Source organism: Egretta garzetta, unplaced genomic scaffold (genome assembly GCF_000687185.1).
Source record: "Egretta garzetta isolate BGI_Z169 unplaced genomic scaffold, ASM68718v1 scaffold415, whole genome shotgun sequence".
NCBI lineage: Eukaryota > Metazoa > Chordata > Aves > Pelecaniformes > Ardeidae > Egretta > Egretta garzetta.
This window is the reverse complement of record NW_009259686.1, coordinates 1,953,486-1,977,162: the sequence shown is the minus strand read 5'-3', so window position 1 is coordinate 1,977,162 and position 23,677 is coordinate 1,953,486. Positions and strand designations below refer to the sequence as shown.

Sequence of the window (23,677 nt, the reverse complement as noted above, 5' to 3'; positions counted from 1 at the left end):
TCCGACAGAAACCAGTAAAGGCCTGTCCCACATCCATTTCTTACAAGGATGAAGGCCACAAGTGCACAGCTGTTGGGAGCACTCGGTAAGGCAGAGAAAGAACAAGAGAAAGTGGGAAGGAAAAGAGGGAAAGATACCGAGCAAGCATACCTGCAGTGCATACTCTACTTCTGCATCTTACCCTGCTTCTGTGAAGGGGGAACCAGCATACAAGTACTAATACTGATCAATGTGTTGAGGTCCAAGACCCCAGTCTTTGCCATACTATCTCAGGGGACACCTTAAGCAACACGCAGCAGGCAGGGGTGTTGAAAATGACTGCTATCAGAAGCTCATGCCTGGCTTTGAACATAATTAGTCAGTTTAACATGAAAATAAATGGAAAAGATGGTATGCTTTCCAACTGGCAAGCAGAACCTTCCAACAGACAGAAAGAGGGCAACACATTTTTCAGTTTTCCTTAAGTGCTCTACCAATACATTTTGTATTACTTTTTTTCCCCAAGTCAGTCATGATGAGAAGGAAAATGGAAAAAGAACACCAAGACACCAAATTGATCCTCCCCGCCATCCAAAGAGAAACTCGGAATTGGGATCTTTGCCATTATCAGCACCCCTGAAGCTGCTCCTGCGGATGCTTTGCGTAACAGCAAGCCGCACTCATTACACCTGTGCACTGCTTATGCAAAATGTTTTTCTTTTACAGCTATGAAATGTGACTCTTTACTGAATTCCTCTGAATTTTAACCAGAAAACTTGTACTGCAGAAATGTTCATGTTTGGTTTAAAGCAAAAAGCTACCAGTTAAGAAAAATATTACACAAAGAAAACACAGCTCCAGGAACAGGCAAAACATGAGCAGAGAACAGTAGATTTCTGTTTTCGAAACTGGCATTTCAGTGTTGTTAGAAGGCAATCTAAAGACTTTGAGGGGAAAGTGATTTATTGCACAGCCTAAGTACAAGGAATCGAAACTGAAACTTGAAGAATTGAACCTGAAAACTCTCATTAGCTAGACAGTAGGTTCTGCAATATATGCATATTAACAGTATTTCTGAAGGAAACCGTTGTATGAGTTGTTTGTGCTTTCTATTTGTCACCATCATTCGTTTCATCTAGAGGGTGGACACGGCCCTCCAACTGGAGAAGGACTGACTTCCTTCAAAAATAAAAGAGTTTTAGAAATCCACAGAGCAAAACATACTTTAAGGAAGTGTTCTGGAAATCTTACGTTAAACATAATTTCAAAGTGCTTGCTCTAATGAGATAGATACATAGGTGTGGAGACCTTTACCGTGTGTGTGGGGGCGGGCGGTAAAAAAATCTGTTTCAAAGAAGTTGATGCCCAGGAGCTTTGTTTCCTCTGTTTCTCGCCAAGCTCCCTGGGAACCACCCTTTCCCATCTTTATTCCCTGGACTATCTACAGCTCTCCAGCTCACCTATGCCAGATACCACCTTCCATTTCCTCATCACCCACCTTCTCCAAACACAGACTCATCCCTGACTTTATTCCACCCCCTGTGCGAGTGTGTGTGTGTGTGTGTGTGTGTGTGTGTGTGTCCCCTCATGTGCACTAATGTTCTCCACACACGTTCTTGTTCTTCACCCTTGGATGTCCTCAATTCCTTCACCAACTGGGCTACACTTTCCACCTCAAACCCATTTCTGGTTCCAAGTCTCCAGTTTCTTCTTCAGCATTAATCCCTTTGTTGTTCTGCACCGAGCCCTTGACTCTGTTATTCCCCCCAAACAGACACACTCCATTTTCACCCTGCTTTATCTGCTTCGGAAGCTGAGCCTTCTCCTCTCACCTGCTCCTGTCCCTGCTCCTTCCAAGACACACTGCTCACCCTCATGCACCACCTCCATTACCATGAACTTCGTCAACTAAGAAAAGTGCTTATACACTACATAAGCTCTTAATGGCCAATCTGGAAATAAAGTGCATCAGTAAAACCTTACACATTATAACAAACTCAGAGCAATTCTTCTTAAAGGTGGACTAGACACAAAATTGTATGAGTCTTAAGTATAGATAGTTTAGGACACCCGTGTAATATATTAAATTAAGCTCTTTGTTAAAGACATGGAAAGTTTTCTGCTGAAGGAGCACAAGATCAAAATTGCCATCACATCCTAATCCAGAAACATGGTTTTCCCAAGGTCCTGCCTCTTGCTAGCGTTTATGCTGCCTGTCTGGGTACGCCCTCTGCAATTTTCTGTTCAGAACCAGCAGCACCTCTGCAGAGGAGACATTGTCCTGTGGAGGAGCTGCCATACTCACATCTTCCCTCCCTCACCTTCAAACATACACTTAGAAGCCAATCTGCCATAAGGGCTATGGTGGAGCCCCAATTAGGTGACCGACCTGTGGCAGCTCAGACCTGCGACATTGGAATTGTTGCTGCCAGTGCCACAGCAGTATCCCCTCCCCCTGCTCAATCCCTCCTCTTCAGACCACCAGCTCTCCCCCATCTCACGGTTCCCAGCCACTTTGCTTCCTCCTCACACCTCCTCCTCGAGCTGTCCAACCTCCATAAGTAAGCGGGCCTGAGCAGAAGTGTGTGCTCACTAGCCAGAGCTGATACTCCTCTCAATACCCATCCATCGGCTGCCACCTCAGTACGAACCCCTCCTGCTCATCCTGAAGTGACTGAAAGTGGTGAACAAAAGCTACAACCTCAGAGCCACATCTTAGAAACGGACAGGAAAATTAAGGGGGAGAACTATTTGACAAAAATTACAGAGAAATAGCAATGCAAACAGAACCAACTTGCAGCCCTGTGCTCCAACCACAGGACGCTGCTTCCCCGAATCTCTTTCCAGCATTTACTACTGAACTAACTTGTAAGGTCTTCATTATATTCAGTCTCACAACAGAAATTCTAGCCTCATTTCATTCCATAGACTGCTGCAATAGACAAGAAGTCCTAGTGATCATAGCTGTAAGATTTGAGGCATCAGTGATCTTGGTCATGTCAGGTCCTCATATTGTCAAAACAGTCTCTGAATCATTTTTCAGAATAAGAAACCTTCCCTTGCTATTGCTCACAAGACTGAGGCAAGGAAGACTCCGGCAGTGTTTTTATATTACATGCAGAAGAGGCATATTGATGTTTAAATGCATTCACTCTACCAGTACTCCCAGTCTTCAAATAGTGCTGGACCTGACACCCACACTGGGAGCTACTAGTTACAAGCTAACTAGATCCAAGTCTTCTTGTTCAACTGCAAAGATGTTTTGCACTTCCAAGCCACCAAATCACCACAGCTGCTGTTCAGATTTATGCTGTTCAGATCTAATGGACAAGTTTCTGGTTGTGACCAATTTGGGAAGAATACACAGTGGATCAAAGCTGCCTGCTACTTCTTGTAGGCATTTGAAATCAAGAGTTTTCTGTTTGTATAATCACATCTGTGAAAGTTAATTGCACAGAACTTACCTCTTTGGGCAAAGATGTTAATTTGTTTCTATCGGCATTCAAATTGTTCAGCTTCTTTAGTTTTCCGATGCTCTTCGGCAATGACTGTGCCAACAAAAAATAATATGCAGACAGAATTTGTAAATTCACAGAGTCAGAACAAAGCTTATCTCACTTTAAAAATGAATTAATAGACTGATCCATTTTTAAAACTGGAGTGTAGTTAACCCTCATTACTACTAGGCCTCCCAAAAGAGATCCAAGGTTTTATCTGCAGAAGAAATGTCCAGGGATGTTTGTTTCACTCATGAGTTACCTCTGCACTAAGATGACAGATGCACAACAGCTGTGTACAGAAGCACGTATGTGGAATGTCCATATTATCTAACTTTAGGCTCTTTAAATAGGCAATAGAGATGCAAGCTTCTCACTTAGGTGCTATGAACTGACCTCCTGAGAAGCATCTTTCCAACAGGCTTAAGCTCCTAACTCAAACACCAACCTAACTTAAGAAAACGCTCAAACCTAGATTTTTATACACTTCTATTCTCCAAGTGCCAGTGTCCTGTGACGGCAGTTTCAAAATAATGGAAGGAAGCGCCTAATGGAAAGAAGTCTGAAATTTTATTTTAATTGACCACACATCATATTTAATACCTGGCTGGAGTAGATCAGCAGAGCGAGAGCAGTACAACAGCAGCTCTGCAGCGCTCAGGGCTTCTATTCAGTTTCAGCAAGTCTGATCCAAATAATGCACAGCAAAAATTGGCAACAACACAATGTGGCACAAACTCCACATTAAAACCACAACAAAGTAAACGATACCTGTGCTCCAGGTGCTCCAATTCCCTTACTGATCATGAAAGATTCAAGAGTGAATATGTAATTGCTTAAGCCTTTGGAAGGGAGGATTGTTACTACACACAACTTGATCTTCAGCATTCATTTAACAGGTTAGAAATAAAATGCATTTAAAGGAAACTTGCTACTTAACAGTAGTAACAGTGAGTAACCTTACAATCTAAGTGATTCAGCACTTAACAGCAGGTCTTATTACCACCAGGCATGTGAGCAGTCATGACCATGCTTACCTGCAGTTGGTTTTCTGTTAGAACTAGTTCAGTAAGGCTTTCGCAGTCTCCAATTGAATCTGTTAGCTGAATAAGTTTGTTCTGATCAACCTTCAAAATAGAGAGCCTCCTCAATTTTCCTGGACAAAAGAACACATTTGTTTAGCTCAGTATCCTCCGATACCTGCTTTAATTTCAGAAAATCATTCTGCTGCAAAACTTTTAGAAAGTCTCTAACACAAATGAGATTTTTTTCAGGTAAAAAAAGAATTCAAGCAGTGCTTCACTTGGCGCTTGCACTATTTTTGCAGGTTTATAACATCACTGAATTCATATTCAATATAAATATTCATATTCAATACTGAAGCACATTAAATTGTATTAAAGTTGCAACCTGAAAGGTACCCCATGTAAATGTCAAGAACATGTCTACCCAAAGACCTATAAACAGGAGAAAATAATATATTTTTTCCTCAATTATACAATGTTTATTCATAAAGGAGTGTTCAGAAGATCACCTATGCCTACTCAGCCATAGTAAAAAAGGCTTGCACTGAAGTGACAGCCCAAACTCAAACAGGATCAAGGTCTCTTTGTCCTACAGAACCTATGACATGAAACCCAAGTTCATTATTCAGAATAGAAATGAAACTTCTTTGAAGGTCTTCTCCCCAGCAAGGACAAAATACTATTTCTGAGCAGAAAGCTCGCCTTGTTCTTCCGTGTATGTGGAAGAAATTTTTTACAGTGAGGGTGGTAAAACACTGGAACAGACTGCCCAGAGAGGTGGTAGATGCCCCATGCCTGGAAACATTCAAGGTCAGGGGCTCTCAGCAACCTGATCTAGTTGAAGATGTCCCTGCTCATGGCATGGGGGTTGGACTAGCTAACCTCTGAAAGTCCCTTCCAACTTAAAGTATTCTATGATTCTGCTCCTTTGTAGCAGAATGATCTTCGGTGCAAAGCAGAGCTGAAGCAAGCAGAGCCCAAGACAGAGAATTCGGGAGACATCACTAGCTGCTGACACCTCCCTGCCTGTCCCCACACTGTCCAAAATAGCTGTAAGAGGCTGGCACATCAAATTCACTGATGATGCTAAATCATGAAGAGACGGCTGATACACAGTAAGATAGCAACCTAAACAGAAACCCGAGGTTCAGCAAGGAGAAGTGCAGAGTCTGCACCCAGTCAGAGTAACCCCATGCACTGGTACAGGCTGGCATGTGATGGGCTGTACAAGAGCCCTGCTGGAAAGGACCTGGGGTTTATGGTGGGCACCAGGCTGAACATGAACTATCAGTGTACTCTCACCAGAAATAAACACTGGCTGGACTACATTAGGAGAATTATGGCCAGAAGATCAATGGAAGTTACTATATCCCACCTACTTGGCACCAGTGAGACCACACAATTATGCTCAGTTTCATGTCCTGTCCTGTCTTTCCCCATGACTCCCCAGTTCAAGTGAGATGGCTGATGGAGGCCCAGTACAAGGCTATTGAGATGATCAGGGCACACGTGAGCTGAGGCTGAGGGAGCTGCCTTTGTTGACTCCAGCAAGAAGGCAGCCATGGAGGCATCTAGGAACAGCCCACAACTACTTGAAGGACAGTTACTAAGATGACAGAGCCAAACTCTTCTCTGCAGTGGCAGGCGGGACAGCCCACAGCCACAAATCGAAGCATGGGAGGTCCCAGCTGGACATCAGAAGCAGCTTCTGCACTGGGAGGTGGTGCAGCACTGACACAGGCTGCCCTGGGGTGCTGGAGCCACCTCCGTTAGGGGCTTTAGAGACTTGGTGAGACACGGCCACAGCTGACCAGTCCTGCTGGTGTTGGGAAGAGCCCTGCCTTGAGGGCTCTACAGATTCACCAATTCAACCAATGATTCAGTCATCAGCTGAGCTCCTCCCAGTAGCTCCCACAGAGACCAGCAAGGTTCACTTCAACAACAATACCAGATTTTCCCCATTTTGCATAATAAGTTCCAATATTACACAAAAGGAATAAGTACTGCAACGTGAAAACTTTCCAGAAAAAAGCTGGTGAGTAGCAGAGAAACAATGCCTTGCTGACTACTTGTCACAACTACTGCAGGGGTAAAAACATTTACCTTGAAAAAAGGCATTGCTTCAGAAAATATTCCCCAGTTATTAAAACTGTTTTAAGGGGTCAGACACAGACAGGTTGTATTTTGGATCCTCAAGCGTGAAGAATAATGGGCTGAAGCTGGAACAGCCTTCCACTGCATTCAATAGAGGATTAATCGCATTGTCCAACTGAAGATAATTACACATCCCCCCTAAAAAGGATGTATTTTTTGTAGTGGCACTGTCCATCAGTCTTAGCAAGTGACCTACAGCACGTTACAAGCTAAAGTTTTACAATGTTAAAGAGTTATGATGGTGTCGTGGACACAGTAGGAACAGAAAGGATATATTAACTTTTATTTTGTTTGGGTAGGTATCAAGTAAGGAATAAAAAAGGATTACAAGGTAGTCATTACGCAGACAATTAAAGTTAAAATAATAGAGCTATGCGTTTCTTACTAAGCAAAAAAAAAAAAAGCTGAGACAAGCTCATCTCTTGCACAAAAAGACTTCAAAAGACTTGAAAACAAATGACTTCCAATTTACAGTGGATTAAATGGTTCTGTATGTTAGCATTCGCCTTGCACTTACCAATGCCATCAGGTAAGACCTGAAGTAAATTCTGAGAAACGAGCAAATCTGTTAACGAAGTCAGACCACTAATTTCTTCAGGAAGGCATTCCAATTTATTTTCAGAAACATCCAGACAAAGCAGGTTTTTCAGGTTTCCTACTTCCTGCGATACAAGACAAAAAAATTTAAGTCATGCCCAAGCACGTAACAAAGCAATTTGAAAAATGTACCATCGCAATGAAATTCCACAAAGAAAAACAATTCTCTGCATGACCTCTGAATTGGCCATTCTTTGTATGACCTCTAAATGCAGAAAAAAGTAAATAATTACATTTTACATATGATAAACCAACCAAGTGATTCAGTCCCAGTTTCTTATTCTAACTATTAAGACTGGCTTCAGTAGTCAGACAATGCTGAGCACACCCAGGCAAGCACCGGCCAAAACTGGAGTTTTCCTCAAGTAAAGACTGCAAAGTGTTTTTTCAGAACTACAGATTATCAACCTCCACATAATTAAAGTCTGCCCCTCCCAATTAACCCTAGGCAAATCAGGATTAGTCTCTCCTGGCTGATACAGCAACATGCCGTGACATCTAGGGATTTCATATCTTCACATCTCCCAACTGCAACAAATGCAGAAATAGGAATTGGGAGTGTTGCTCTAGCAAGCATATTTGAACTGCCAAGTTATACTGCCATCATCTATAATTATTAATGATTACCTAATTTTTTACAATGGTAATCCACCAATTAGCTTAAAAGTCTGACAGAGAAATATCTTTGTCCCTTTTAGCCATCAGAGCACCCTCCCATTCCTCATGCACACAGACACCCCTATACATGCTCTAGAATAGTTCTCATTTTAGTCATCCAAACCATCATTCAGAGAACAGAATGGCTGGGGCAGAAGTGTCCTTTACTTTTACATATATGAAATTTTCATACAGTGACAGCCTTGATCCTAACTCACAAAGATCGGTCCTTTTATTTTGGTAACATTTGCCTCTCAAGAGGATCTTCCACTAAACACACACACACACCCCCTTTATCCTACTAGTTCACCTTTTGGACATTAGGCAGAATACACAATAATGGCCAGCTTCAATAAAAACAGATGCTGAAGTCACACGACCTTTTATGAATGATCACCAGTGTTTAACTACATCATTAAAAAATTATTAGGCCAAGCCAACAACAACAAAGTCAGCAAAGCCCACTAAACTGTAACCAAGTTACACTGTTGATAATGAGATCAATACAGCAAACAACAGCAAAACGCACGAGGAACAGGAGAAAAAAGGTTTTGACTTGGCTGTAAAGGGAAAAGAGGGAAAAGAAACTGTCCCACATGTTATCACAGGGAATTTAGAGTGCTGTAAGCTTTAAATGCTAAGATCCCTCACCCCATGACTAATGTCAGATGGGGGATTTGCCTGCATAAATCTGAATTTCTATTTATGGCAACAGTTCTATTACTGTACTTCTCCCAAACACTGTATTTGAACAGAAGAAGATGACTGCAAAAAACTAACAATTCATCCTCAAAACTGTCAAAAATGCAATTTAGACAGACACAAAAGGTGAGGGTTAGCTCAGTCAACTAGTGGCTCCCTGATCATTGGGCCAGGACTGTAAACAGAGGATGTGTCATCCTATAAATTGAACAATGTGCCTATTAGGAAACAATTCCTTTGTCAAAATGTTTAAAAGAAAATGTCTGACAGCATATGATACCATGTACAATCCCTTGCAAAGGAGCTCATTAAGAGAAAACCCTTACACAACCAAAACCAAACCCAAGCAAAGTGAGCTGAGAAAACTATTTGATTTTAAATCACCTCCCTTTAGGTATGAATGAAAAGGTTTTCTTTTAAAAGCATCTTCAAAACATTATCAGTAGAGCATCTTTACCTGAGGTATTTCAGATAATTGGTTTCCATCCAACCAGAGGTCTTTAAGATTGAAAAGTGCACCAATTGTTTCTGGCTAGAACATAAAAAGTAATAATATTAAGTAGCCTAGGAGCTTCAAGCAAAAACCAAACAGCCACCCCGTAATCACAGACTGAGTAAACCAACCCTTACTCCAAGCACTATTTAGAGGTGCCACGGTTAAATGCAGCAAGGGTGACTGTAAGCATTTGGGAATTCCATCATACAAATTAATTGTTATAGCTTAACAAGCTACCATACTTTACCTGACATGCACTAACAAATTACATGCAGACTCCTAATCTTGCAAATCCAACACTTAATTGAGTCAGCTTAAGAGAGATGACAGATATCTTTCGGTAGATCTATCTGCCACAATGTCAGACACTGCAACCCTCAACAGTTTGCCTCAGCCCTTTCCCAAAGATTCCTGCTCCCACCCTGGAAATAGCTGAGCTTTCATCTGTGCTCAGCCCGTCCAGCTCTCTACAGAAGCCCATGTGTTCATTCTAACTGCAAGTGCAGACAAGAGTTTGTGCCCCTCCACTCCTTTTTTTTTTTTTTTTTTTTTCTTTTTTTCCTCTCCATAGAAGTCATTTGTGCAGTGCTCTCATTTTTAAGAGATCAGCTGCAGATTTCAGGGTAAATATTGTACTGAACAAGACCAAGCAGATATGGGAAGCACCAACTCACTGCCAAAATTCATCTGTACATATAAAAAGACTCTCCATCCATATATTTGTCTGTCTTCAATTTTGGACATCCTACAACCTATTTAATCTAAACGATGCGTAAAACAAGACCAACATGCACTTTCAGTGGCATGTTCTCTTACCAAGTGATACAGTTCATTGTTTCCTAAATCAAGTTCTTCTAGTCGCTGCAGCTGGGCAAGTGATCTGTGAGATAAGTCAAAACAAAACCACATCAGACTAAACCAACAGAAACCCCATGTATTTGAATGAGCTCATTTTACTGAAACTCATATTTCAAATTACAACGTATTGTAGACAGTTATTTTACTGGGCATAGACTATTTGCAGTAATATCTTACTGAAAAAATAGTTTGGTTTGTCAGCATAACTGTATACCCTTGAAACTTCTAACTTAGTATAGGCAATCAAATCATTACTCTTTATTTTAACCATCAGTCCCTTGGGGTGCACAATGCCACATAGTTTAGTATAGTTGATTAGATTTATTTTTAGGGGGAATTTACAGTTATGCAACTGGATAAAAGCTCCCCATTGTGATCCCATCTAACAGCATGACTCAAGACTCAGTAAATCCATCATTTATCTTCTCAACATGATCTATCCATTTCTGAAGTGTTTCAGGTTGGATTTCAGAATGCAAAAAGGATGTAAAAGTTCTCTGAGCATGAACAGACACAGAGGTCCAAGGTCCATCCTTCTACTTCAAAAGCAGCCTGTTGCAGAGCTCTGGCTTACCTTCCCCAAAGCCGCAGTAGCTCAAAAGCCAGCGAGACTTGTCAGCTACATTACTGACAGAATTTTCCAGAAGCAATAAAATTGTCAACATTTGTGATGCTTCATTCTGACACCACGTGGCAAAACCTAGCAATTCGTATCTTCTGACCACTGACATTTAAAGTGCCTCGTGGCCCATAGCTGTAGCAGCCGCAACCAAGGTATTGGGTAGATTGACAGGAAAAAAGGACCCCCAAAGCAACTGGGGAAGAGATTCTGATTAAAATAGGTTACATGTATTACAATATCTATTAGATTATCTAAACAAGCAGAACAGGAGTCACCAAAAGTCTTGCAAGAAGGAGCCAGGAAGTAAAGGAAGGAAACTCCTTCACTAGAGAAAGAAGAGGCTTCTTCCAAGCAGCTAAAAAGGATCCCCAAAATGTAAGATACCAGATTAATCTTAGAAAAGACCACCAATTCCTCTGCCACAATACAGACAGCACAGAGACCTCTAGATATCTTTTATTCCCCCAAAATCAAGGTGGGTGGAGTCAGACTTCAGACATCAGTAGGCCTAGTTTGTCACCAAGGCTTTGATCTCCAGGTTTTGGAAGCTTCTGGTTACTTAGCTCTGAACACGAATGCTTATTTAAATGCTATGAAGGTCTAGAGTGGAAATCTCCGAGATCCTATTACCCTACTTTCACAGTTATGAAATTTCAGCATGAGAACAACCCAAACCACCACTCCCACCACTGACGTGCTCGTTCAATGCATGCAGGAAGAAATGGTTGGTGCTGCTGTATTTTATACAAAGTATTTTTATAGAGCAAAACCAATCAACACAGACTGCAGGCTCCTGCTACTAACCAAGTACAACTAGAAGTAACGGATGTACCTAGGTGTTGCTAAAACAAAGCTGTATCTCATACACGTCAATCAGCACTGAATATTTTTTCTAGCTGTCATTCAGTTTCATATGTTAGGAGATTTTAAGAATAAGAACGTTTTCTGTTAATAGAATCAAATACATGAAATGTCACTTACTCAGGTAAATATGTCAGCAAATTTTCTCTAAGTTCCAGTGAAGCCAGGTTATAAAGACTAAAAAAAAAAAAAACAAAACCCCACACCTTAATGAAATAATGAAATCTTACTTTTTATATTCCACATGTTCAGAAAAAAAAGTGTGTGTTTATACAGTTTAAAACAAAATTGCTGTGAACTGATTTTTTTTTGTTGTTGTTTTAATTCAATCAGAACATTGCGTGAAAGGAAGCATACAAAGACTGGAAGTTTTTGCTTGTTTCTCTGTGATACTTCAACACGTAAGAGCTAGAAAGTAAACAGACAAAACACAGATTTCCATTTGTTGAAAGGTCAGTAGTTGCAAGTTACTGAACAAGGCATACTCATATGAATTGCATTTACTTACTCGCTTTCAGAATCTGGCGTGGGCTACCGAAGTTACAGAGCATCAGGTAAACCCATCACTGTTGGAACAACACCGTGCTCATTACTGTAAGTGACATTATGCTACTAAGCAGCTCTCTTACTCCATATCCCAGGCTTTTACTAACATCACCATAGCAACATTGAGATTTTTCAGGGGTTTATTTATGACTAAATGGAACACAAAGAGTCAGACATTATCCCAACACTATAATCTCCTCTAATCCTCCAGTGTCCCAGGGAAAAACAAAAATCAGATACGATGACTGCAAATAAGTAGTTTCCTCCAACAGAATATGTTCTGTCCTGGTGTGCAGGGAAGGGGGACAGCGTGCTAGGCCTTAAATAAAACCTAGATTAGAAAAGGAATTCCATTAAATTTGAAACACGTGTTAAATCTAAACCCAAAATGGTTTCATTTGTACACCTTAGGAAAAAAACCCAAGCCCATGCGCTCAGACCACACAAAATTGAAATTTTTTTTTCACTTCAAACAATACCAAAATACTGAATTACAGGATCACTAGTTGGCCCCAGTAAAAAAGCAGCTAATAAGATGAATAAAACTAAAGAAAAACCTTCATATTGCAACTCCAATACAGCCATTTAAGCAGGGAAAGCAACGTAACTGATGTAATGAGTTATTAAAGAGGAAAGATTTTTCATGGATTGACTTTGGATGGTATCTGTAAAATACATCTTTATTTCAAGTACCTATTTCGTACTGCATTCAGAAAACAGTGAATAACACCTCATGGGAGCTTTGATTACTACCTCAGCGATCCTCTCCAGCTTTTAAAATAAGCACATTTTACCCAATGGGTTCTGTATTCCTCCAGAAGAAATGCAGTTAAAACATACCATTTAGGTGAACATATTCTAGTAGAAGCCTGTTACAAATTCAATTAAAAGATAAGTGAAAATAACTCAGCAACTGCCGCTCAAATTCATTTGACAGAGACAAGGTAATAAGGAAGCCATCATTCCAACGACACAAGAGAAAACTCTCACATAAAATTTTAATACTATAAAACACAAGTCAAGATGGGACATGGTAACCGACATCCTCATGGAAACCAAACCACTGAATGGGGAGAGGGAAGGGGTTATGGAAAACCATTTTTCTCCAAGAGGAAGACAGGTCTCCTCTCACATTGCCACCCACAGACTACCATTACATTTTTGTTTACAGGTTTTCTAGAAACCTAGTCCATTCTTCCTTTGAATTTTACACTTTCTCTTGAAGTTCATATTAGGCGAGGCCCGTGATTCACTTTTATCAAAAGCATACAAAAAGAATGCACACATCGCCAAGCCGCCTCGTAATCTTGCGTTTACAGATCACCCCGCATCTACTTATCTCCGTCCCCATCACACTGAAGTGTCGATGAGTAAAATGGTGCAATCTCTTAATTTCTCTTCTTACATCAGACACTACTTTGGCTGTGGTTAAACAAAAATCTGTGTCAGCAAAACCATGTTCAACAGCAAGAACTTGCAAACCACCATCTTAAACCAGCCTCGCCGTATCATTAAACTGGGGCAGGGCAGTGAATCAGCTCAGGGAATTGATCCTGCTTAAAAATAACCCAGCGAAAAGAGTAACGCAGATCCCTAATTCAACACAGAATAAATCCCCTTAAACACCTGGGCCAATACAACTGCCAAGAAGGTGCAAGGCAGGCATCTGTACTGCATAAGCCAGCAGCGCTGAGGACTCACTGGGTAGCTGTGCCCTTGTGGGCACCCACCAACAGCTGTCTTTGCATCCAACTGTGTGCCAACTCGGGACGATCACACTCCCAGGCTAGGTTCTCTTTTTATGGGAATCAGCTACCTAGGGAATTACATTTTTATCTCTAAGGATGCAGCTTTCTGGAGGACAAATGCTTTATTCTACAGCTATTCTCACCCACAGTATGCTCACAACTATAACTCTACCCTGGAACAAAACAAAGACACTGCCCTCCACCCCTTTAATCTACCTTTTCTACTTCTTCCAAGGTCTTGAGCCCAAACCCAACGTAAGCAGACCCCAATAGGCAAAATGAAGTTTCCCACCAAATAACGTAAAATAGAGACTAAGTCTATGAAGCTTATACCAGCAAAGCTGCCCCATTAGACTGAAGTATTATGTTTAAGGTGGATCTATCTGAAAGGGAGGCCAGAAAACAAGAGGAAATTTTTGACTCATTACTCTTAAATTTCGACTAGTTACAGAAGCTGCTCCCAGCAAACCTATGTGTTGCAATTTAAAATCGGAAAATGTGGCAGTTATCATCTAAAATAGCATCACATAAGAGGCATGCTGATGTATTGTAGCACAAATCTCCGACACATTACAGAGCTATAGCTCTTCCTTAAATTTACCAATAGGTTCTTAACATGTTGTATGTTCACTAACATTTTTCTGGTTTAAAGTATGTTAAGAAACAGGATTTTTAGTCATTTGCAAGAAATATCCTACATTTGTTGCTATTTTTCAAGTATATTTTCTGATTAAATAACACATTCTCTCCAGAAAATGTAATTCTTCCTCTTCTCAACTACAAATAGAGATTTTTCACAATATACTAAATGAAATAATTTCTTCTTTTCCCTCTACTCTTAATTTTATGGGTGCACTGTTAGTCAAGAGTCTTTCCGAAGTCTCCAAAAGGACACCTAGGAGAGAAAACCTATTGCAGGGTTACCTGTTTTGATCCATAAAACACAAAAGCAACAGCAATCTATAGTCTACTGGGACAGGAGACACCGTTCCACCAGCGGCCGTTCACCAACTGCATTTAGAAAAACCAATGCACCATAGGGCACGGCAGGCTGCTCTCCAGCACAAACAGTCCTTGCTCTCCCCCAAAAAAACCCAACAGAAGATGTACAAGCAAAATGTCACCTACATTCTAAAGGGGGGGGGGAACTTAAGTACTTTTCCAAAGACTACTATCATAAGAAGTTATTTCATAGAAGCTTGTAAAAAGCAGTAATCCTGTAATAATTCTCACAATAAAAGCTACCACACACACCTTGAACATTGAGCATGTGTGTGAAATTACTGAGCACAAGGCAACAGCCAAACCAGGCAGAGGATGCAGGAACTGAAATAATTACAAAGTTTTCCATCTCAGCATTCCAAATGATTTCTGGTGTAAGGGTGGAACCAGTAAAATTTAAAGGTACAACATGGCTAAAATGCCATTTTCAGTACAAATCAGATATGCTTATTCAGTGCTCTACCTAAAGGAATGGTAGGTATTGGTATTAATCATATGAGCTAGAAGAACGAAAAGAAGAATGTGAAATCAGTAATTAAGAACAAGACTCATAGCAACAAAGTAGACCCTACACGCTGGAAGTGTCTTTCCTGAGCATTCCTGTCAGGATTTGAGAGATAAACTTGCAATCCAACACAGACTACAGATAGGGAACACCGCAAATACTCCTTCATGTCAACCGCAGTGGTCTCCTCCAAAATAAAGGTAAGACTAGAACCAGTCACTAAGATCGGAACAAAGCATGCTCCTCCTCTTCCAAAACAAGTCAGTTTTTCTTTGGATTAATTACAAAGAGATTATCAGTAGCAACATGCCCTAAGAAACAATGATTTCAAAAGCAGAAGACTCTCTGGACAACAGCAATTCACTGCAATAGGTAAAACATAACTGCAGTTTAAAAAAAAAAAAAAAAAAAAAAAAAAAAGAAAAAAAAAAAAAGAGACAGAGAGAGATGTTCCCCAGTTACCTCAGATGAAATTACATTTTCAGTGTACCACATACATTAAATAGACTCCGTCTTGTGATGTTGTAAAATAGAAAGCTGAAATGAGTTATCCTAGTCCTTTACCAGGGACAGCTGCATCATTCCCCTATTCAAGGGGACAGAAAGGCAGCCTTAAGAGTGACAACAGACAACGCTATATATCCCATTTTATCCAGTCCCTGCAACAGGACTGGGAACACCCAATTCCTTAGGGTACACCAGCAAAGGCTTCTGAGGAAAGCACTGGGAAGCACAGTCAAACATATACTATTTTCTTGTGAAAATGAAGTTAAAAATACAAAGGTGGAAAGAGAAATGTGGAAAAAGCTAGGAGAAAAATGAAGATAGATGATAAAAGGGCTAATATAAAAGCTAAAGGTGCTTTGTCAATAAAAGCTGGACAACAGCCTTCTCTTATTTGAGTAATAGAAGTCACAGATTTTGACCTTACCTCAAGAGTACCACACAGCTGAACATGCAAGACAAGAAGTCAGGCTTTGGGAAACAAGGAAGCAAAGCTGGAAGAGAGGAAGATATAAAGCACCTGCAGAAATGCATGGCCCCATCTGCACCAGCAAGTTTCAGCTGGGTAGGGGAAAACAAAATCCCAAATGTAGTTTTTCCTCACATTTGTAAGACTGCAAAAAGAAGGGAAAGACAGGAGAACAGGCATGGTCCCCATATTTACACAGAACAAGGGAAGGTCCTACACAATAAAGATGGGCTAAGGTGATAACGTGGTACAGATTTTGAATTTGGTCTGGTATTACATTTTTTTATGCAGCAGTAGTGATGGCTACAGAACACAGTCCAAAGATGCAGCACACAGAAATGAGATACGAAGTCCACATTCTTGCTATTTCCATCAGTTCCGAAGGACTTCAGTTCACTGGGCCAGCATCTGAAGATTACTGTTACTGTGGTAACGCCTCACCCTGCATCTCTACACAGCAGATACACTTTGAAAGATTCATCATGACACTGGACTGGGAAGGAGGGGAGTTTAAACCAGGCAACTTCCTTGTTTCTGCAGAAAAGGAACATGCCAGTTTTTCTGTCTATCCAGGGTCTTCCAAGAGATGAGACAGTAACTGCCGTACTCTGATAAAATGCACAAAACTAGCCATATTTAAGTATATTGCAGCCCATCCCCACTGCCCAAATAAAACTACCCCTAACAGGTATGACCCTGCCCCAGGACACACCAGTTAGGTCACTCACCTGACAGGATCCTGTTAAACTACTCCCACCCCACAAGGCTTCTTGCTGCAGACCAACAATTCATTAAGAACCTGATGTTTAGCAGCTTTTTCTTCCCCCAAGGAAACAACAGGCTTCATCGGTCAGTAGCCAGCTCTCAAAATGCCACTTACTCAGACCATAATTATTTGAAGGTACAGCATACACCTTTGGGATAGGCTCCTGTTCCAAGTCACTCCCAAAAGCAGCCTCTTTCTTTCTCTCACCCTCTCTTCATTGACTGTATCATTGACTGCAGAAAGAACCTGCAAAGACCAGTCTCCAAACTCCAACCCCCACGCCAGTCAAATCCTGGGCTGCATCAAAAGCAGCATGGCCAGCAGGTCAAGGGAGGTGATTCTGCCCCTCTACTCTGCTCTGGTGGGACCCCACCTGGAGTCCCAAGTCCAGCTCTGGAGCCGTCAGCACAAAAAAGGCATGGGCCTGTTGGCCACAAAAATGACCAGAGGGCTGGAGCACCTCTCCTATGAAAAAAGGCCAAGAGGGTTGGGATTGTTCAGCCTGGAGAAGAGAAGGCTGCAGGGAGACCTTATTGCAGCCTTTCAATATATAAAGGGGCCTTATAAGAAACATGGAAAGAGACTTTTTAGCAGGGCCTGTAGTGACAGAACAAGGGACAACGGTTTTAAACTGAAAGACGGTAGGTTTAGTTCAGATATAAGGAAGAAATGTTTTACCGTGAGGGTGGTGAGACTCTGCAACAGATTGCCCACAGAAGTTGTGGATGCCCCATCCCTGGAAGTATGCACGGTCAGGTTGGATGGGGCTCTGAGCAACTGGATCTAACGAAAGATGTCTCTGCCCACACAGGAGGGTTGGATTAGATGATTTTTGAAGGTCCCTTCCAACCCAAACCATTCTGTGATTCTATGAAATTAGATGCTTAAACCTGTGTGGTTTCAAGAGCTTCTGTAGCATGCACCCCTTTCCAGAGTTAACTACCACTTCAGTTCTTCCCCGAGTCTACCTTATTTCACCCACACACAGTTACTATACCTGCCAGCACCACATCCTTCCTCAGCGTCTGAAGAACCAGCTCCATGTGGATTTGTGGTGTAACGACATTGCCAACACAACAAAAGCAATATTAGCCTTATAGAGAAAGATTATGCTTCCTGAACTTCCTAAGGTTCTGTTAACATATAACCATGTAGTTCACGCTCTATATGCTCCCAGTATGCATTTTGCCCTCCTTTTTAAAAGGGTCAACGCTACATGCTTATTTTGCTTCCAATTACTGCTTAATGCTGGCATATAATTAAAGTTATCATGATAAGAACCTTAACATTCATATCAATTATGTGGTAAACTACAAATAGTAGAGAATTGCAGCTAGTTTCCTTTTCTCAAGAAGATTATTTCTCCAGAAAGTCTAGCTTAAGCTTAAAGGTTTTCCCCCACCCACCCACCACCGCCCCAAATGTCAGCTTTAACCAGTCTCCTGCCTCTTTGGTTACCCTTTGGTTATGGAAACCTGTTTTACAGTGTGAATGACAAAGAAGAGCACTAATGAATTTTTGTAAGATTAGTCTGATAAAATTTAAAGAGAGTGACTTTATGCCCACACCATGCAATAGGGGAGAGCAATTTTTGCAAATTCTTAGCTACTGAATCCCAGAAATTCTTACATAAGCCAGAAATTACATGAAGTATTAATTTCATAAATGAAGGCACTTATCCATTTCAAAGCAAACTATCTTCACACACGTGAAGTCCTACGGTTCTACCTTGCAATATAAGGGATGCAAAGCAAGGCAACTAGATTTAGTTTTGATGCAACTGTTATTGTGTCTCACCAGTATTGTTAAAGACCATTCTTCCAAAAGTCATCTTTGAGAGCATTCCCCCATCCAGTTGCTCAGAGCCCCATCCAACCTGACCTTGGACACTTCCAGGGATGGGGCATCTACAACTTCTCTGGGCAACCTGTTGCAGAGTCTCACCACCCTCATCGTAAAAGATTTCTACCTTATATCCTAACTAAACCTACCTTTTTTGGAGGCAAAGTAACTTGAAGTAACTTGCTTGTTAAGTTAAATTCTGTTCTTTCTTCTCAAGTTTATGTGTATAATGTGCAAGGGAACATCACACAAGGCAGTCCACTTCTGGAGTTTAACAAGCAGGGCAGTATTCTAGTAAGAACAATTCTAGTGAGAAGACCTGAAAATAAGGGTTATGTTCCTAACACCTGCCACTTTCTACAGAGCTGGGAGAAGCAGACACAAATTATGGGGGAAAAAGTACTCCTTCCTTAGAAGACTGATTTTAAATAGGCACAAAAGTAAAGTTCATAATTTTGCCATCCTAGACTTAAATGGTGGAGACACTGAAAGCCAGAGGATGAGCATTTGCATCGTCAGCTACTTGAATTGAATTGTCAATACCATTAATTGGCTTGTAAAAAGCTACAGATCTTCCACAAGTGAAAACAGAAGGATAAAAAACATTACTATCTTACCAGCTACTAACTGGAGGAAAGACTAATCAGCCAGCTAGTAGTACAAGTCACATCCAAATTTTAAAAACAGAGGAAAGTTCTACAGTTTATGGCCAAGAAGTTCCCTAAATATGTAACAGGGGTAGTCTAACCTGCTATTTAATACTAGTTTTCTACATAAGCTTGGTTTTCAAGTTGCTGAGATTGGGTCTATTCTCTCTCTTCCCCACATACAGCAAGAAGCATGGTCCATAAAATGGACAGGAACACTGAACTTTCTATGACTTCAAAAGGCATCGTTAAGAAAAAGAGAGGGATTTGTAATTATGGCTCAGCCTGTTCACTTTTGAATGCTTTAACTGAGCATTCTCCAATTTGCTTATCAGGATTATTGAAACAGGTTGGGGAGGCTAAGCCAATTTACTATCACAACAAGACTTCATTTGCAAAATAACTACCCATTCCACTCATGCAACGTCAATCTTCAACAACTTAAATAAAAAATGGAATTACTTTATTTCAAAAAAATATTGCTAAATAAATGTTAAATATGTCTTCCTTGTGTGATATACAAGATGCAACACCTCTTATTTAAAGGCCAGATGGCACTGCATTCACTATTACACTGTTAAACAGTGTTCCTGAAATCAACCTTTGAGCTCATTAGTATTCAGTTTTATCATTTAGCAAACAGCTGTGATTAACACTGAATGCTCTACCTACTCAAACTCTGTAAATATTACTTGTCATGCTAAATTCAGATAAGCTAGTGACAGCTTTTAAGACTATTTATATCAGCCTAGCTAGACCACCTACAAACAGTCCTCCTTCCATGTATTTGCAAGATAATACTTTTGTTGTATCATGTAGGACCGTATTTTAATTAGACATTATTATGCTAAACCTTAAACCAGAATTACACCGTCTTGTTCCACACAATTTTAAGAGCATTTTCCATTCTGTGTGATGCTACCAGATGTGTAATCTACACTTGAGGCATCCTAGCGTACACCAAGAAAAGCACAGTCAAGGCCTGGCCCAGGAACCCATTATCGGAACAAGCACGCCGTTCTGATCTGCTTCTGGATCATCTGCACCGAGCGCATCATCCTTGCCTTTGAGGACCTTTTATTCTCCAGCTATACCTATTCAGACCAACATTAAACATTCTGAGTTCAGAAGTTGCTGAAAACTTCAAAACCTCTACAATATATATACACACACACACACACACACATATATAAAAACCCACCACGCTCAGTGACTTTGTTTCTCTAACACAAAATCTCTGGATATTTGTGGTTCCACGAGTCTTGAAAAGCCTGCCTCTAACAAATCTTTCCGCAAAACAGTGCTCCTAAATGCAGTAACATTCACTCTATTCTTTTCATTATGTTCACTGTCATAATGAAATGCCTATTTCAGCATTCTACCTGCTAGCTGCAGACGTTAGGAGGAAAAGTTCTCTGCTTACCTGGCAATTCCCTTTCAGTAGTAAGGTCCACAGATCCATTCAGCCTGCTTGCAGCTTGGGAGTAAACCAGACTCATCAGTCATTGGCATCAGAAGAATATCCTTCCCATCTAAAGAAATTCACCCTTCCCCACATCAAGAGTTTCTAAAGCTAAAATAAGGCTACTCTACTTTCTTGCATGACAGACTGTGCAGTTCTCTGAAAAAAGGGAGGGGAGAGGAAGGCTGTGAATGATGGGGATACTACAAATCATGATATTACTATGATCTTTCATTGAATCCTCAGGATTTGGAGATCATGTCCAAGTAGGAGACCATCTGTACATTTTAGAGTGGGGGGGAAAAATTAAAGATTGCGTACAGCAGAGGAAAGCTTTTTTGTTTGCCATGCTAGAGGTCAGGCAGGGAACTTTCAAAACAGTCTACCTGCCAGTCAGTAATAATCCCATACTTTAAACCTTAGCATAAAAAAAAAAAAAAAAAAAAAAAAGGTAATATTTATCTTTTCCAGGCACAGACACGACTGCTGAAAAAAAATGGTGAAAGCTAAAAACTGGGAATGAGTTAGATGCTTGGTGTGCTGATGCACAGCAGGCCTTAAATCACAATTTAAAGCACAGTCATGAGGCTCTGCCCTTTGCTTCAGCCATTAAAGAAACACGTTGATTTTGTTTTCCCCACAAGAGTTTGACAGGTAACTGTCTTTTTCAAACACAGATTTCATGCTGAAAGGACTAGTGTTCTGGTTGGGGCTGATTCCTTGTGAAGCACCCATCTGAGAGCCCGATGCTAGATTAAACATCAGAGACGCACATAAAAGGCTTCCTAAAGAAGGTACCTGGACTTTGTTCAAGCCTAAGAACCACAAATAAACAAACACACAAAGCTGACACCACCTCTCTTCTCTTTCTATACATTAAGCCATGAGAGAACTGTACAGATCTCTAAGTTCCCAAATCTTTGCTGGTAAAAAGCCCACATCACAGTGGGCTGGTGGGGAGCTAACCCTGAAGCCAATGCTACAGAATGAACACATATGGACAGAGAAGGTGTTAGGGACAAACAGACATTAGATTATTCACACTACTGTAAGGTATGCCCTAGGAAGCCTTACAGACAAACACCCTGATATACCCAAATACCCTTACATACAAATACCCTGATTTTTTTAATTTCAGGAAAAAGTCACGCCCTGTGATTTGCATGTTACACTAATAAGGAAGTACTGAAGGAAAATCCTGGAAGTAAGTGGAAATTCCTAAATGCTACCCACACTGGGAAGAACAGGTTATGCTTGCTCGTTGGGCAGCTTTACAGACACGCGGTCCTGCAGAATAGGCAAGGAAATTAGACTTGCTCTCATTAGACTGAGAAACGCTGTAAAAGACACTCCTGCTCACAGCTTAAATTGCGTAACTTGTTTCTCCAAATGGTTCAACTAGCCAACAGGCCAACTCCTGCTCTAAGCTGCACCCACCTAATTCTTAGCTAAAATCTCTCACATGCATTAGCATTCAGTGTTTTACTCCAGATAGCAACCACACCATGAGTTAAGAGAACGCAAATCACAGAGAAACACAAAAAATAGCACTGGTAATATTAAGACATCTAGCCTGCTATCAAGTCGTAAAGCAGTGTGTCACACGTCTTTCTAAGACACCCTAAAACAATACCTGAGCTTAAAAGAGGAATGCTTCATCTAACAACGGAAAACTTGCAACATGTACACCAGCACTAGATGGAAGTGGTCACACAGAATAAGAAAAGTTGACAGGCACTGAGTGTGGCTGGCACAAGCAAGAAGAAAGACAAAAGGTTCAAGGGAGGCCTTGCCTATGTTCTCCAAATGTCCAGCTGGGACCCTTAAAAATATTCCTTTTGGCAATGCAAAGGAAAAGAAAAATATAAAAGGTCTATGCAGAAGAATTCTTAATGGCACAGTAAAAATATCAACAGCAACTCTACTACCAGTGGCTTCAACAAGTTCAGACACTGGCCTGCAACAGCGAAGCTGAACATTGGCATTCAGCTTCTGTATCAGACCATGTAAAAAATGGACTGGATATCTGAATTCACGAGGAAGACACACTTCCACTAATGGTTCACCACAAGGTAATTCAAGTCTATTATCTGCCATTAGGAAGAACTTCCTAACTAACCTTCAAAGTATTCCTGTTTGGAAAATATTTGCCATTACTTCTGTTGCTTTCCCCATTTGAAACAGTAGGGTAAATTCGCACGTATTCTGATCACTGTATTACATGAAGATGAATTAGAGATTTCACAGTATTAGGCAGTATCCCAGACAAGAGTATAAGACCATAAGAATTTAGGATGCATTTCCCTAAGTTTCCACATGTGCTGGTTGCCAGAAAACCGGCAGGAAGCACAGGGACTTCAAGTTTTTCCCAAAACAAGCCCAACTGTAATAGAATAAATCACCAGTATATATTTGTTTGCTCACTATTTGCCAGATCTCATACAGACCACACAGGTCCAGCCTATTCCATCAAATAACACCACGGATTATTATCCAGGGCACACAGAAACTCAAGTAAGGCATTTGCAAACATATCCAAACACCTCTAAGAGCCTTACTTGGTCTTTTTGGCCAGAACGACACAATAAGCATTACTTTTTTTCTAATTCCTAGCATTTTTTGGGTCCCAGCAAGTGCAGAGGCAAAAGAACAGAGAAGGGAATGAACAGCACAAATGGGCAACTTTTGGAGAAGCCACAGAGCATTTCACTGCTTTTACCAAACACAAGGCAGTCAGC

At 40.8% G+C, this 23,677-nt stretch overlaps 1 protein-coding gene across 1 annotated transcript in view; it reads right to left on the bottom strand.

Moving 5' to 3' along the window:
• LRRC1 (leucine rich repeat containing 1) overlaps nt 1-23,677 on the bottom strand; it is a 73,717-nt gene that overhangs the window by 11,500 nt on the left and 38,540 nt on the right. Inside the window, exons 5-10 of the mRNA XM_009638789.2 lie at nt 11,569-11,625; nt 9,924-9,987; nt 9,069-9,143; nt 7,173-7,317; nt 4,514-4,632; nt 3,444-3,527 (exon numbers count right to left, since the gene is read on the bottom strand). Coding sequence (XP_009637084.1) covers nt 3,444-3,527; nt 4,514-4,632; nt 7,173-7,317; nt 9,069-9,143; nt 9,924-9,987; nt 11,569-11,625 — 544 coding nt within the window. The remainder of the gene's footprint in view (nt 1-3,443; nt 3,528-4,513; nt 4,633-7,172; nt 7,318-9,068; nt 9,144-9,923; nt 9,988-11,568; nt 11,626-23,677) is intronic.